This window comes from Phocoena sinus, chromosome X, assembly GCF_008692025.1.
Source record: "Phocoena sinus isolate mPhoSin1 chromosome X, mPhoSin1.pri, whole genome shotgun sequence".
Taxonomy (NCBI): domain Eukaryota; kingdom Metazoa; phylum Chordata; class Mammalia; order Artiodactyla; family Phocoenidae; genus Phocoena; species Phocoena sinus.
The window spans coordinates 130935005-130951199 of NC_045784.1; the positions used below are offsets into that span (position 1 = coordinate 130935005).

General features: G+C 42.9%; 1 protein-coding gene across 2 annotated transcripts in view; it reads right to left on the reverse strand.

Moving 5' to 3' along the window:
• F8 (coagulation factor VIII) overlaps nt 1-14141 on the reverse strand; it is a 121975-nt gene extending 107834 nt beyond the window's left edge. For both annotated transcript variants that reach the window (XM_032620284.1, XM_032620283.1), the window contains exons 1-2: nt 13996-14141; nt 1951-2072 (exon numbers count right to left, since the gene is read on the reverse strand). In XM_032620284.1, coding sequence (XP_032476175.1) covers nt 1951-2072; nt 13996-14141 — 268 coding nt within the window. The remainder of the gene's footprint in view (nt 1-1950; nt 2073-13995) is intronic.
• Between the last annotated feature and the right edge of the window lie 2054 nt (nt 14142-16195).

Below are 16195 nucleotides of genomic sequence, written 5' to 3' on the forward strand. Positions count from 1 at the left end.
AAGTGGGTGGTAGTCAGGCCATGGCACAGAAAATTTAGAGGAAAATCAAGACTTCTGACTTATATACATACTAAGTATAAGATGCCTACAAATGGTTTTATTGAATGGACTGGATTCAACGGGATGAAAATATGAAATAGGCTTATTTTTCATAGTTTTTAATTGTATGTGGAATTTCCCTTTGTTGCATTTTGAACAGTCCCACTTTTTTTCCAGTAACCTTCGCATATTAAGAGTATCATTTTTAGGTACTAATAAATCCAGTCTGGTCTAATATCAAATTTTTGATGTCACCTGCAATTTAAGGGTCCCTCCCTCCTCCAGTTCAGTTCTGAAACAGGCTCAGAAACCTGTAATGGGAAAAGGAAGTTTGGTTGGTAGCTTCACCGCTTTCTCATTTTACTGCCTCTGGACTTTCTAAAGTTGGAGCTAGTGGACAAAGGACAAGAGTGCAAAAAGAGACATGCTGACAAGATCTTTCTTGGCTTTGGTACCCCCTGGATGTGGCACATGCCAAAATTCTGGGTCTTTCTTTCTTAGAGAACTTACATGAGTTCTTTAGAGACTCTCTCCCTCTCAATATGGGGACGCCCTACTCCACCTCCCCCTGGCATGGGATACGCCCTCTCCAGCTGTCACTTTATCTCTCCTCTCAGTTTCTGCTTCTGACAGTACAATCACATAGACCTTTTCTGTTGGGATCACCTAGCCCTGGCAGGAAGTCCTCTCAGGCAGGGTCTTCTTGAGGCAAGTCTTGTCCTATGACCTTCCTGGTCTCACACGTAACAGTTGCAGTGCAGTTAGCCTCTGCTATAGCCCACTCTCCTTATTATGCCATCAGGGGAAGCTCCCCAACACTCTGGCATTGAAAGTTTTTCTAGATAAAAATCAGGCACTAGTCAGTATCTTCCAAGCTCCAGAAGAACTATGTCAAGTTTTCTAAATGATTCTACTGAAGCCTCCCTCACTGCAGCTTGATATGAGGGAGAGGCCGCCCTCCCCCCATGGGAATATACAAAACACCAAAATGCTTTCAAAAGAAATCCTCAAGGGGACTTCCCTGGTGGCGCAGTGATTAAGAATCCGCCTGCCAGTGCAGGGGACATGGGTTCGAGCCCTGGTCCAGGAAGATCCCACATACCACGGAGCAACTAAGCCCGTGCACCACAACTACTGAGCCTGTGCTCTAGAGCCCGCGAGCCACAACTACTGAAGCCCACATACCTAAAGACCATACTCTGCAACAAGAGAAGCCACCGCAGTGAGAAGCCCGCGCACCGCAATGAAGAGTAGCCCCTGCTCGAGGCAACTGGAGAAAGCCGGCACACAGCAACAAAGACACAAGGCAGCCAAAAAATTAATTACATTTTTAAAAAAAGAAATATTCAAATCTAAACTCTTTCATAAGTTCCTAACCTTCTTTTATATAGGCTGGAGGTATATGATGGGCTAAAGGTTGCTGAACCAATTTTGGACCACTACCTGACCAAGTCCTGAATAGGTGGCCTGATATCACTCTTTAGAATTTGGGGGTACTTGTCACCTATAATTCTGAGCAATCATTCTAAGGTAGGAAATGTCTCATCTTAACATCTTGTTACATGCTTATTTGACACCTAAGTGGAGGTATCAAGCAAGCAGTCTGAACTAGAGATATAAACTTGGGACTTATTGGCATGTATGATATTTTCAAGCCATGAGACTGGATAAGATCAGCTAGGGATTGGAAGCAGAGAGAAAATAAAATGAACCCAGGTCCAAGATAAAGGGCACTCAAGCAGAGGAAGAGGGCCCAGTAAGAAGACTGAGACCATTCAGCCAGTGTATTTCCCCGAGAGGTGGTAATAAGGGAAGCCTGGCCAAGAAAACTGCAGCCCCAAGACTGGGGAATCCTTGCAAGGAAATAAGATACCCAGTTTCATAACAATGAGTCAATATTGTTTGCATTACCCATCCATGGTGGCCTGGGCTTGGCAATGTTGAAATGCTGATCCATGAACTCTACAAACACAGTCTTTTTGTACATGACTGAGGTGTTGAATGGAAAAGATCTTGGCACTCTAGGAGAAAACCTGTGTGAAAAAAGGAAAAGGTCGTTCATTTTGGTTGACCCTTCTTTGAACCCACTTTAAAAAACAGCTGAGGGACTTCCCTGGTGGTCCAGTAGTTAAGACTCCACGCTTCCAGTGCAGTGGGTTCAGGTTCGATCCCTGGTCGGGGAACTAAGATCCCGCAAGCCGTGTGGTGTGGCCAAAAAAATAAAACATAATTTAAAAAACAGCTGGAAGTAATGCTTCCATCCCACTCTCCTCTACTGTTAACAAGGCAGATTGGAAGCTGTATATGAAGTCACAGAGAAAACTGCTGCCCCCAAAATTAGACAGACAGGTGAATGCAGAGAATCACAACTTACTAGAACAGAAACCTTCAAGTAGAAATGCCTGTGGGAACCAGTGCTGTAGTAGGAAATAAAATAAATAAATTTTAAAAAATAATAAAAATAAAAAAAGTTAAAATATGCCAGAGCATTCTGTTCTTATGCCTGCCCTCGTGAGAAATTATTTTACCAGAGCTTATCATTCTGGGATTTTAATCACAGCTTCATCTACCTGGAAGAAGGAAGATACCCAACGTCATCCTGCTTCTCCTTCCATGTAGAGGAAAGAAAATACCCAACTCTAGCCAGCCTGTGTCAAGGGGTGAGACTGAGAAGCAGTGGTGAAGTCCACAGTCCGGGGGCACAGGCTCACTAAAAGACTGAGACCTAATCACAGGGCTATAGAGCACTTCCCCACACCTCACCACCACATCACTAAAGGCCTAATTTACCAAAGTTCCTTTTATCCAGTACATCACGTCCATCATTCAACAAAAACTTACAAGGCACACTAAAAGGCATTAAAAAAGAACCCCACAGTTCATAGAGACTGAGCAAGCAGCAGAACTAGAGTCAGATATGACAAGAATGTTGGAAGTATTAGACCAGAAATTTAAAAAAAAACTATGACTAATATGTTAAATATTTTAATGTAAAAAGTAGACAACATGTAAGAACAGATGGATAATAGAAACAGAAAGATGGAAATTCTAAGAAAAATCAAGAAGAAATGGTAGAGATCAAAAACACTGTAATGGAAATGAAGAGTGCCTTTGATAGGCTCCTTAGTAAACTGGATATTGTTAGGAAAAAATCTCTGAGCTTGAGCGTATGACAACAGAAACTTCCAACACTGAAACGGAGAGAGAAAGTTGCTCCTCAAGGGCTATAGATCATACCCTGGGTCATATCCCTGAGTTGTTTTGCAGATACTAAGACCCCCACCGGGCGGAAGAAGGTAAGGGCGCGCTGACCACCGGCGTGTAGACCCCAGACCACTGGAACCAGAAGGCTGATGATGTTGACTCCCTCCCGAAATACCACCTGGTTACCTCACCACCAACCAGTCAGAAGAACGTCCATAAGCTGATCAGGTATCCCGCCACCCCCTCCCTCACCTTGCCTTCAAAAGCCCTTCCCCGAAAGCCATCGGGGTGTTTGGGTCTTTTGAGCATATGAGCTGCCCATTCTTGCTTGGCCCCAGGTTGGGCGTCTTGCAATAAATGCTGCACTTTCTGCCAAGGAAACTGCACCAAACAACCAAGTAAACTGAATGACTTAGCCAGTTGATGTTAGCCAGCCTCAGTCGTTGGCACCCCAATGCTGCCAAAATGGACATATAAATGGAGGAGCCATGATGGTGACTATGCATGGGTTCAACATCATGGACTCACCAAGGCTGATCTAGCTACTGCTGCTGTAAATGTCCAGCTTGCCAGGAACAGAGACCAACACTAAGGCCCCGATGTGTCATCATTCCTCAAGGAAACTATCCAGACACTTGGTGAGCCTCAGTAAGCTAAGCCCCAATGAACTCCTCCCAATAAACTTCCTGCACACATACATACACAAAAGAAAAAAAGCAGACAATCCTCTTTTATTTTTTTTGAAATTTGTGTGCTTAAAAAGCTATAAAATCACCCAAGGAAACAGAAGTTGTCACTACTTGCACAATGTTGGTTGGCAACATTCTTTTTCATCCCATTTGCTTTCAGATAATTCACCGACAGCCATAAATTTGTGGCAATGCTGTCACCCGTGATTAGCAGAACCCCGCTCAGAACGACCGAAACTTAAAAGGCCCCCAAACGGTGCTTCCCAGCGAAAGGGTAGGCGTGAGGCTGTCAGAGCTCTTTCGTGACGCACACAGTGGCCCTCCGCCCACCAAAACCGCAGCTATGCTAAGGCGAAGCTGGTACCCAGCAGGGTGGAACCATCTGGTAGGTCCCCGAGTTTGTGCCCCTGGAGCTCTGATGAGGGGTGTGGCCCAGAGACGTAGGTCTGAACGGCTCTGGTGAAAAATAAAAGTGCATCGAATGGCTGACGGAGCAGACTCTGCTACGCGAGCTTCTGGGAGTCGCACTCAACACGAACGGCAGGCGACGGTGGAAAGAAGAGGCATAGACACAGGCAGACACACCAGACAGCCACTTGCAGAAGGAAGCCCTGTGAGCCCTAGACAGTGTTGAAACCAAGGAGGAAGGACCAGCCAAGGAAAGGAGGGAGACGCCCCTTCAGAAGACACAAGGGTTTGGCAGAGCCTGAAAATGGTGAGCCTGCACCTAACAGTTTAGCAGCTCTTGCTTCACGTAACGATTGTTGCAAGCACGAGAGAAACTGGCCAAGCGACAGTCACAGAGGAAGACCTCAGCAGCCTCGGGGGGATGGAGCAGCAGATGGACTGAAGACACTCCTTCCAAGTGTGCACTGTTTTGCGTACACCTCTCTCAAGGAGGAGGCAAAGATGAGATTGACTTAATTCTCTCCTCCCTGACAGCCCTCCCCTCCCAGGGAGCCTTGCAGCTCACTCAATCCCAGGGTTTCCAGGACACCCGAGAAAGCACGTACCGGGAGCAGGTCGGCCAGCCCAAGGCCAGGACAAGTGACTCTATGTACTGGCTGAGGGCCAGAAGCCAGCGTACTGATAAGGAAGCCCTTCCAGTAAAAGGAGCTGATTTACGGAGGCAGGCGTGGGGATCTGCATGGACCAGAGTGCACGAGCAGGCTGAATGAGCAGATTGTCAGAGGCCCATCTCATCTACTCGTGCTACACAGCCACCTTTACCTCAAGTCACACCCATTGCCATGTGGGGGGGTCCCTGACGACCAGTTGCTGGGGGGGAAGAAGCCTGAGATTATGTACAGTTGGGTCAGCTTGGTATTCAGGTACGAGCCAAAAATTGACTGCTGTTGTATTACAGCCCCACTCGGGTGGATTCAATAGACAATGGTGAAGGATAATCTCCCGGTGGGCCAAATTTTGGCTAATGTTGGTTGTTCGCTTTGAGCAGAAAGAGAAAACCGCCCAAGGTTCAAATATATACAGACTAATGGACAGCAGCAAATGGCTTGGCTGGCTGTTCAAGGGCCTAGAAAGAAAAGGACTGGAAGGTCAAGGACAAGGATGTCTGGGGCGAAGGCATATTAGTGAGTGGGTACAAAATAAAAAAACCTTCATGTCATATGTTAATGCCATCAGAGAATAGCTACTGTGGAAGAAGTGCAAAACAGTAACAGACAAAATGACTGACAATTACCATTAGCCAGCCTCTACATGGGCCATCTCAGTGCTGGCAAGATATGAGCCAAGTGGCTGTGGAGGCGTGGAGAGAATTAATGCATGGACCCAAAAGCAAGGGTTCCCACTGACTAAGGCTGATTTAACTTGTGTTGCCTCCCCAAATCCAACCTGCCAGCAACAGAAACCAATGCTGAGTTCCTAACTGGGCACTGTCCATCATGGAGACCAGCCAGCGATTCGGTGGCAAATTGCATTGGATCCCTTCCACCCTAGAAGGGCTGGCTCTTCATTCTGATGAGAAGAGACATGTATTTCAGGGATATGTTAGCTTTCCTGCCTGCAGGGCCTCAGCCAGCACCACTGTCTGAGGGCTCACAGAGGGTTTGATTCACTGATGTAGGATCCCATATGATATCATATCAGACCAGGAGACCACTGTACAGCAAAGGAGGTGCTGGAGTGAGCCCATGACCATGGCATCCACTGGCTTTATCAGATGCCACCCCATGCAGAAGCTGCCAGACAGAGAGAGCAATGGAATGACTTCTTAAAGGCACAGCTAAAGCTCCAGCTTGGAGGCAGGGCTCCATAAGGATAGAGGGTCAACCTCCAAGGTGCTGGATATGCATTGATTCAGAGATGGTTCTGTGGCCCCAATGAGAACACACGGGTTTAGGAACCAAAGAATGGCAGCAAAAGAACCTCTCTTCCCCCGTGACCCACCCGGGGAGTCTGTGCCGCCCATCTCCACCTGCAGCTCTGGGCTCGGCAGTGTAGAAGGTCCTCACAGCACAAAACACAAGAGTCTCACTGAGTGAGAAGCAGGGGCGCCGCCTGGGCACCTGGTGCTACCGTACCCAAGGAGCGGCACGCCAGACGAGGAGCCCCCGGGGCACGACCACCAAGGGGGGAGGGCTGTCTCACGCGAAGCAGGCAGGAGTGGGTCACACCCCAGGGCAGCCACACCAGGTGAGGGGCGCGATGAGACGGCCCCTGGGGCCTGGAGAAGCTGTCCCCGATGCAGGTGAGGACATGGACAGTGAGTGAGTGGGGGTTGTGATGGCGATGGGGAGGGGGCGGCCCGGAAGGTACTCGAACCCGGCCACCTGCGGGGTGGGTGCTGCTGGAGGACAGCCCTCAGCTCCGGTATCTTCGAGGAGCGGCCCGCCGGGCTCATGCCCCGCCCACAGGGCCTGGACGCCCCTTTTCCAAAGCAGCCCACTGGCCCTTCTCAGGGAGGCCACGCCCATTCCCAGAGCAGACCACAGCCCCTTTCTGGAGCAGGTCACGCCCCCTCCCCAGGATAGCCACGCCCCTTCCTAGGATAGCCAGTGCTTAATGACTGATCAGGACGGAGACACAGGGGCCTGGCCGCGTTGGCCCAAGTGGGACAACGCAGAAGGGTCATTCCCGCTCCAGAGCTCCTTGTAGGGCTGGCCTGCACTGCGGCCCAGCTTCTCCCTCCGCCCTCCCCTGCTTTCCCAGGTATTGATCCCAAGAACACTCTAAATAAAATTCCTGCACGTTGATATCCATCTCACAGTCCGCTTCTGGGGAACCCAAATGGTGATATTAATTCATATTTAAATGTGCTGTAATTTCATCCATCTCTAGAAATTTCCATGGCATTAGCCTAGGCATAGACCTACATGGCTTTTAGTCATTTAACATTATTTGATGCCTACATCATTGAGTATACTCCTCCCTTCGGTTCATTTGTCCCATCTCCTGGCCACTTTGAGACTATGCCCTTCCACAGTCATCAACTCATCCCTAGTTTGTTCCCTTCCCCTTTTCCCACTCCATATCCTTGGTTCTCCTGAGTCTACCCTACTCAGTTTCTCCAAAGTTTCCATTGGTTTCTAACAAGACTCAGACCCATGTCCAGAGATAGGTATTTTGACATACACTAGCACAGTACTTTCACTTTAATATTTATGAATAAAATGAAAATATAAGACATAAAAAATGTTTACTAGATCAAGAGCTTGGACGAGCAGAGAAGGAACAGGATCACGAGCACACAGAAAACAAATTTTTCTCTCTCTGAGGGAAGAGCGAAAACCAAAAGCCAGATAAAAGATCAAGATTGTGAGACAGAAACAGAAGGCCTAGGCCCTAGTCAAGTGGGACGTGATTTATGTCTCAGATTCAGGGTAATCTGCACAGTAAGTGACAAAATGTTCCCGGGTTCACAGATTTTACTCCTTCCTAACTTATGTGGGTTTTTTGTTTGTGTATTTCCCTTGAGGTTTGATATATAAATCTTGCCAAATATATTTGGCAACAATGTCCTTGACCTGAACTGTTCTTTCACATTTTATCTAAAACCAATCGGAAAACCTATTATATTCCCTGACCCTTGCTTAGAAGAAGTTGAGCAGCTGCAGGAATAGATAATACAAAACTGAATTTTCCCAGATGTTTGTTTCAGACCTTGGCAGAGGTTGTCAGGATGTGTCCAGAGTCAGCTTATCCTGTTAATCAGTATCAAAATAATCTAGACTATAAAATGGTGTCATCAAAATAAAAATTCTATCAACTTTTTCCTGGTAAATACATGTGACTGCCTATAAAACAACAGAAAGCTAGATAATAAATCATCTTCTCCATTCAATTCAATTTTACACTCAGTCTATTATTCACTATACCTCAGCCTGCATGTTAGATGAAAACTATAATACAAGCACAATGTATTAAGTACAAATACTTCAATATTAATTTTCAAAAAGACCAACATTAATGGATAAATGGTCAATGGTTCATTTAGATACCAGGCTACTGACCATCTGGGCCTCTACTTCAGGATCATTAACACTGCACAACCACAGGCTTGGATCGCTTCCTTAAACCATACACAAAAGTTAACTCAGTGTATCAAAGAACTAAATATAAGAGCTAAAACTATAAACCTCTTAGGAGAGAACAGGTGTAAATCTTTGTGACTTTGGACTTGGCAATGGCTTTTTAGATATGACACCAAAACCACAAGCAACCAGTGGAAAAAAGAATAGATAAATTGGAGTTCATTAAAATGAAACTCTTTGTGCTGGGAGAAAATATTGAAAACAGGTATATCTGAAAATTCACTTCTATCCAGAATATACAAAGAATTCTCAAAACTCAACAATAATAAGACAACCCAATTTAAAACTGGGCCGAAGATGTGAATAAACATTTTATTAAATAAGATACAGGAATGGTCAATTACACATGCAAAGATGCTCAGCATCTTTAGTTATCAGAGAATGTAAATTAAACATACAGTAAGATACCACCACATAGTCATTAAAAGGACTAAAATTAAATACTGGTGACATCAAATATTGTCCAGTACGTGTTGCCACTGGCACTTTCATGCATTGTTGGTGAGAGTACAAAATGGTACAACCATTCCAGAAATCTGTTGGTAGTTTCTTATAAAGTTAAACATGCATTTCAGCATGATCCAGCAATTTCACTCCTAGATATTTATGTAAGATAAAGGAAGGCAGATGGCCACACAAAAACTTGTACAGGCATGTTCATAGCAGGTTTATTTATATTAGCCCCTGGAAACAATCCAAAGGTCCATGTGGCAGGGAAAAGATATACACATTGTGATATATTCCCATAATCGAGTAGTAATCAGCAATAAAAAGGACAGAACAACTTCATGCAACAATCTAGGTGAATTTCCAAATCACAATGCTTAAGATAAAAAGCCAGACACTGAAGAATGCATACTGTATGAATCTACTGATATAAAAGTCTTGTAACTCCAAAAGCGAATCTGTAATTCCAGAAAGGAGCTTATTGCCTGGTGCCAGGTAAGGGTGGAGAGACTCACTGAAAAGTTGCAGGAGCGTTGACTAGGGTGGTGGTTATGTAACTTGTATGCATTTGCCAAAGCTTACCAAACTGTACATTTGAATATCTGTGTGTTTCATTGTATGTAAACTACAGCTGTGGTAGGCAAAATGTTGTCCCTCGTGACCTTTGCCGTTTGGTGTTATGCTCATGAATATGTTCTGTTAGACAGATCCGAAGCATGAAACAGACTTGATCACTCTTGCTAGCATGAAGATGGAGGGTGCCGCATGGAAACTGAGAGAAGGGACTAAATTCCAATTCAGCCTGGAAGTGGATTCCCCCACAGAGTCTCCAGTAAGGAGCAAAGCCCTGTCAACACCTTGATTTTGGCCTTGTATGATCCTGAGCAGAGTATCTAGTTGAGCCCACCTGGACTTCTGACCCACTGAAAATGTGAGATAATAAATGGATGTTGTTGCAAACTGCTAAGTTCGAGGTACTTTGTTACACAGCAGTAGGAAACTAACAGGATGCTCAAAGCTGATCCAAATACCAAAAAAATAATTGACAACCAAATTAAAAATGTGATTAAAAATCATGCTTCTAAATGAAATCAAAGAGGATATTACAGACTCTACTGAAAACAATGAAAAGAAAACACTTCATAACATAACCTATGGGATATGGAAAAACTGTTCTCAGAGAAAAATGTATAGCTTTAAATGCCTTCACTGTTAAAAACAAAGGACAAAAGAAAGAGAAAAGAACATATTATTTTCCCTAAGATATTAGAAAAAATATAGCATGACAAGCCAAAAGAAACTATCATTGATAAAGATAAAATATGAAAATAAATTAAATATAAAAAATAACCAGGGACTTCCCTGGTGGCGCAGTGGTTAAGAGTCCGCCTGGCAATGCAGGGGACACAGGTTTGAGTCCTGGTCTGGGAAGATCCCACATGCCGTGGAGCAACGAAGCCCGTGCACCACGACTACTGAGTCTGCACTCTAGAGCCCTTGAGCCACAACTACTGAGCCCGTGCTCCAGAGCCCATGCTCCGCAACAAGAGAAGCCACCGCAATGAGAAGCCCGGGCAACGCTACGAAGAGTAGCCCCCGCTCACCGCAACTAGAAGAAGCCCGTGCACAGCAACAAAGACCCAATGCAGCCAAAAATAAATTAATTAATTTTAAAAAAATAACGAAGAAGAACAAAAAAAGCCAAAAGCTCATTATTTGAAAAGACCACCCCCCAACAACAACCAAAGAGAAATCCGTTACAAACTTGTTCATGTAGAAAAGATAAATAACAAAAATTTAGGAATTTAAGAATGAGAAAGGGCAAATAGCTACAGATGATGTGGAGTAAAAGAATCATGAGAGAGTGCTATATGCAACACAGTGGCAACAAAATTGAAAAAATAAAGGAAATGATTTCCTAGAAAGGTATAAAATTATTAAAGCTGACTCCAAAAATAAGTTGAATTTTGATTTGACTAGTTAACATAGAAGAGCCTGAAGAGATGATTAAAGATATTGCAAATGTCACTTGGACCAAATGGATTCATCTGTGAGTCTTATCTAACTTTAAAACAACAGATAACTCTAATGTTATTTGAGCTACTTTAGGCAATAGAAAAGGATAGAACACTCACCAATTCATCTGATAAAGCCAATAAAACTTGAATACCAAAATCTAATAATAATAGTAAAAAATAAAGTTATATATCCAGAAAAAAATGAAAACAGTAATTTGAAAAGATACATGTACCCCAATGTTCATAGCAGCACTATTTACAATAGCCAAGGCATGGAAACAACCCAAGTGCCCATCAACAGACAACTGACTTAAGAAGATGTGTTTTACACACACACACACACACACACACACACACACACACACACACACACACACAATGGACTACTACTCAGCCATAAAAAAGGATGAAATCTTGCCATCTGTAGCAACATGGATGGACCTAGAGAATATTATGCGTAGGACCTAGAGAATATTATGCTTAGTGAAATAAGTCAGATACAGAAAGACAAATACTATATATTTCACTCATATGTGGAATCTAAAAAATAATACAAATGAATGTATATGCAAAACAGAAACAGACTCACAGATATAGAAAACAAACATGGTTATCAAAGGGGAGAGGGAAGGGGGGAGAGACAAATTAAGGGTATGGGATTAACAGACACAAACTACTATATATAACATAGGTAAGCAACAAGGATATACAGTATAGCACAGGGAACTGTAACCATTATCTTCTAAAAACCTATGATGTAATATAATATGTAAAAATACTGACTCACTATGCTCCTCACTTCAAACTAACACAATATTATAAATCAACTCTACTTCAATTAAAAAATAAAGCTATAGATCAATCCCACATAATAAAGGCACACAGTGTCTAAAAATATATTAGCACATAGAACCCAACAATAATCAAATTGCATGAACATTAGATTTTACTCCAAGAATGTAAGGATATTCAATGTCAGGAAGTCTACTGACATAATCTATTTGTCCTCAACATATTAAAGGCCAAAATTCATATGATGCTAGAATGCCGAAAAGCCATTACTAATGAAAATTTTATGGCAAGGAGTGACAAAGACCACTTATCAAGAACAAACAGCAAATGTTATTCTGAAAAGCAAAATATGAGGACTGTTTCAAGTAAAATCAATAAGATAAGAAAAAGAAATAACTGATTAAACATTGGAAAAGAGCTAGAATCTGTCTTATTTTGAATATGATTCAATACCCATAGAGACTGCCATGTAAAATTATTAGAATTTATATGAGAATTCAGTAAGGTAGCTAGATTTGAGATGAATATACACAAACCAATAACAACATATTTATAAAATGCATAGGGATAAATGTCATAATAAATCACTTACATTTATATTAATAAAATTTATGTATAAATTTAATGAAATAGATACTAATATATATGAGAATTTTATATGATGAATGCTTTTATTCAAATCAGTGACAAAAGATGTATTGTTTGATAAACAGTGCCTTGCGATAGGCTATTAATACTTGTAAGAATAAAATAGTTCTCATAATCTAAAAAGAAGTGAAAGAGCCCAAAGAAGAATGGGCAAAACATGTGAATAGTCAAATCTCAAAATATAAATGCAGTAGTCAACAAGCATTTAAAAAGATGTTCAGCCTCATTAGAAATAAAAGGAATGTGATTATTGTAATGACGAAATATCACTCCATACCTACTAGATTGGCAAAGATTAAAAAACAAGGTAAAACTTATTGCTGATGTGAACGCAGGGAGAAGGGCACTCCTATATGTTGATGGTAGAAATGTTTGAAGAGTTCTAGCCTTTTTGGAAATTAAAACTAAAAAGGAAATATTCCCTTCATCCCAGCAATATCCCTCTTGAGAATCTGTCCTATAGGAATAAAAGCAACAGTATGTAATGATATAGGATATAATGGCCCAAAACCTGGAATAATAGGGAATTTTATTTAGCCATTAAAAAGACTGAAGTTATGCCAACTGACTTGGACAGAATTCTATTAGGTGTTAGTGAGTGAGAATAGTATATAATAGCCCATTTTTGTAAAACAATGACCAAGAAAACCTTTATTTGCATATATGTGCATACATGCGTGTACATGAATATATATTACCATACTAGGGTTACCTGATTGGGGATAACCAAGAAGGCGGCTCAAGTAGAAGGAGAGTGGGGAGCAAAGCAAAAAGAACAGAAAAGATTGTAACGTATGTGTGACATGACCATATTTAATATTTACATTACCATTATATATGTATTGGGTTTAAATCTTTATAATACACATTTAAAGAAAACAAAACAAAATTTAAAACAAATGACTTCAGCATTCAACTCAATAAGCAAAAAGTTAGATCAACTAAATGAACCAAAGGAAGCTAGGAAGAAGAAATGAATTGATGAAAGTAAAAACAGAAATTGATAGAACCAAAAGATGGGTCCTGACAAAAGCAATAAAATCGAGAAACTTCTTGGAAATATTATTTATGAGAGGTAAAGAGAACATACACAAACTAAGAATGGAGATATAACTACAGACACAGAACAGTTTAACAATATCACAAGACTATTATGTAACTTGATACCAATACATTATCAAATCTAGGGATAACCGATTGCTTCCTAGGAAAATGTATATAACCAATATTGACTGAAGAAGAGGTAGAAAAATCTGAATAAATCAACGGCCATAGATAATATTGGAAAGATTATTTAATACTACTCTCCCCAAATGCACCAGAACCCAGAAAAGATGAAAAGTTTCTGAACTCATGGCTAATACTATCCTCACAGCAAAATTCCGTGTAATATTGATGGGTCTTAGGGCTCTTCTCCCTGTGGAAGCTGTGGGGTAGGCTGAGGGACGTTTCGTTCTGTCTCCTATGCTGCTTGCCTCTTCGCCCTCACTCTACTCCACTCTCTAGTTTCCAGTGTGGCAGCATGTGACAGAGAGAAGCAATGGACAAAACAGCCAGAGTCACAGCCCCACCATCCTGGCCGGCCCATCTAGAACAGGCCTTTACCTTGTGTCCACGTGCAGCTCACTGAGCAGTTCACTTTGCATATAGTCCCAGGACAGTTCCACCGCGCCCAGGTAGTATCTTCTGATGGCACCAAAGCTGAAAGGCAAAAGGCACAGAAAGAAGCAGGTGGAGAGCTCAATTTGCATGGCTGATTGCTAGAAAATGTTCGACTGGAGAAACGAAAGATTAATTCTTCTCTAAAAATATCTTTGGCTCCCAGGAGAAAAAAAGGTAAATTTTGTATGATTTAGTGAAAAGTCCCAAAATTTTCTCAAAGGACTTTAGGGAACTTGACTGGCTGGAGTGACAGCAGCATTAGCGCTCAGCAGTGACGGATAGGATTGCTTCCTTTTTGGCAGTGGGAAGCAGCCACAGGAAGAACTGAGTAGGAAAAGGGAGGCTGAGCTAAAGCTTAACCCGTTCACCTCTGAAAGCAGCAGGGGCACAAGAATGCTGCTTTGCTCAGAACCTTTGAGGAAAGGAAAGAGGGGGCTGATGTTGTTGAAGATTCTGGAATCCACCTGCACCAGCAAGAGTAATATTCTAACAGTCTCCCTGCTTCCCCCCTTGCCCCTCACAGACACCAATGAATGACCTTTAAAACCATAAAGCGGATCCAGTTACTTCTTTGCCCAGAAACCTCCACTGGCTTCTGGCCTCACTCAGAGTATAATCCTACATTTTGACCATGGCCTAGAGTCTTCCCCATGATCTGCATGTTCCTTCCCCTCACCTCCAAGGTTTCATCTCACTCCAGCTACTGGCCTCCTTGCTCTTCCTTAAAACACCGAGCACACCCTTGCACCTGGACCTTAGCATCTGCTGTTTCCTCTACCCGAAACCCCTTTTCCCAGATAGCCACACGTTTCCACTCCCACATCTCCTGCAAGTCTTGGCTCAAATCTCACCTTCTAATGAGCTCAGATCTGGACCAGCGCCTCGACACTGTAAGTTCTCTAGCCCCACCGGCACTACCGATATCTCTCTTGGCTTCATTTGCTTACAGAGCACTCATAACCACCCAGCATCCACGTATCTATTTCCCTTGCATCGTTGCTACCTGATGCTTCTTAAGGTTGTTTACATTTGGCCTGAGTATAGGCTATATCTCCTTACATCAAAATAAAGCCATGCTGAGCTCAAGCAGAGAACCTACTCAGTTTAATGTATAGTAGGAGGCATGAGAGCCTCCCAAGGGCCTCAAAGTACAGGAGCTAATAAGAATCTTGATCAGGGTTTCTATAAGAAGTGTTATCACGGAGAGCCCACTTCTGCACGGGTAGGCATGTGTTTGGGAGCCATTGGCAAGGTATTGTCCAGCTTGGAAACAATTAGGAAGAAGCCCCTTGGGTAAACATCTGCTGAGACCTTCTCTCTGCCAGGCACAAGTTTGCAGAGATAATAGCTGGCATGTAATATATTCCAGGAACTGTTCTAAGTGCTTTCTAATGCAGCAAGCATTCTTGTCTTCATTGTACAGGTGATGAAACTGAAGCACAGAGACGTTAGGCAACTTGGCCATGGTCACACAGTTTGTAAATTGTAGCATTCATACCCATTTAATTTGGCTCCAGGAGTCTTGCTCCTAACCCTTTTACTATACGTCCATGCTTCAGAGACGAACAAAATCCAGTTCCTGTCTTCTGGGAGTCATGCTGCAGCAGCGGGGACAAAAAGGTAGATACATAGTCACAATACAGAGTGATAATTCTGTCATAAGCTTTACACATTATGTGATTTAATCCTCACAATAAGACTGCAATGTGAGTACAGATGAACCATCTGAGGGGCAGAGAGGTTAATGGCTTGCCAAAGAGCACACAACTACCCATCTGTCCTAACCAGACAGTGTCTTAGGCACTGGGTGCAGAGCAGTGAAAAAGAAACAACTGAGAAACGGTAAGCAATACCTGAAAGACAGGAATACCTTACGTATGTTAGAAGGTGAAGTAAGTACTGTGCCCAAAAGGAAAGTAAGTAGAAGGGGAAGGAGGGGTGTACTAGGCTGCAATTTTAAATGAGGATGGTCATGGAAGGCGTGCCTGAGGAGCAGGTGACCTGTTAACTGACGGAGAGAAACGACTGTGATTTGGGCTGGGACGGAAGCAGTGGAGGGGCGAGCAGGGCTGGATTCATTGTGAAAGTGGCGCTTCTGCTGGTTGCTGATGAACTGGGTTTGTGGGCTTCTAGAAACAGGTGT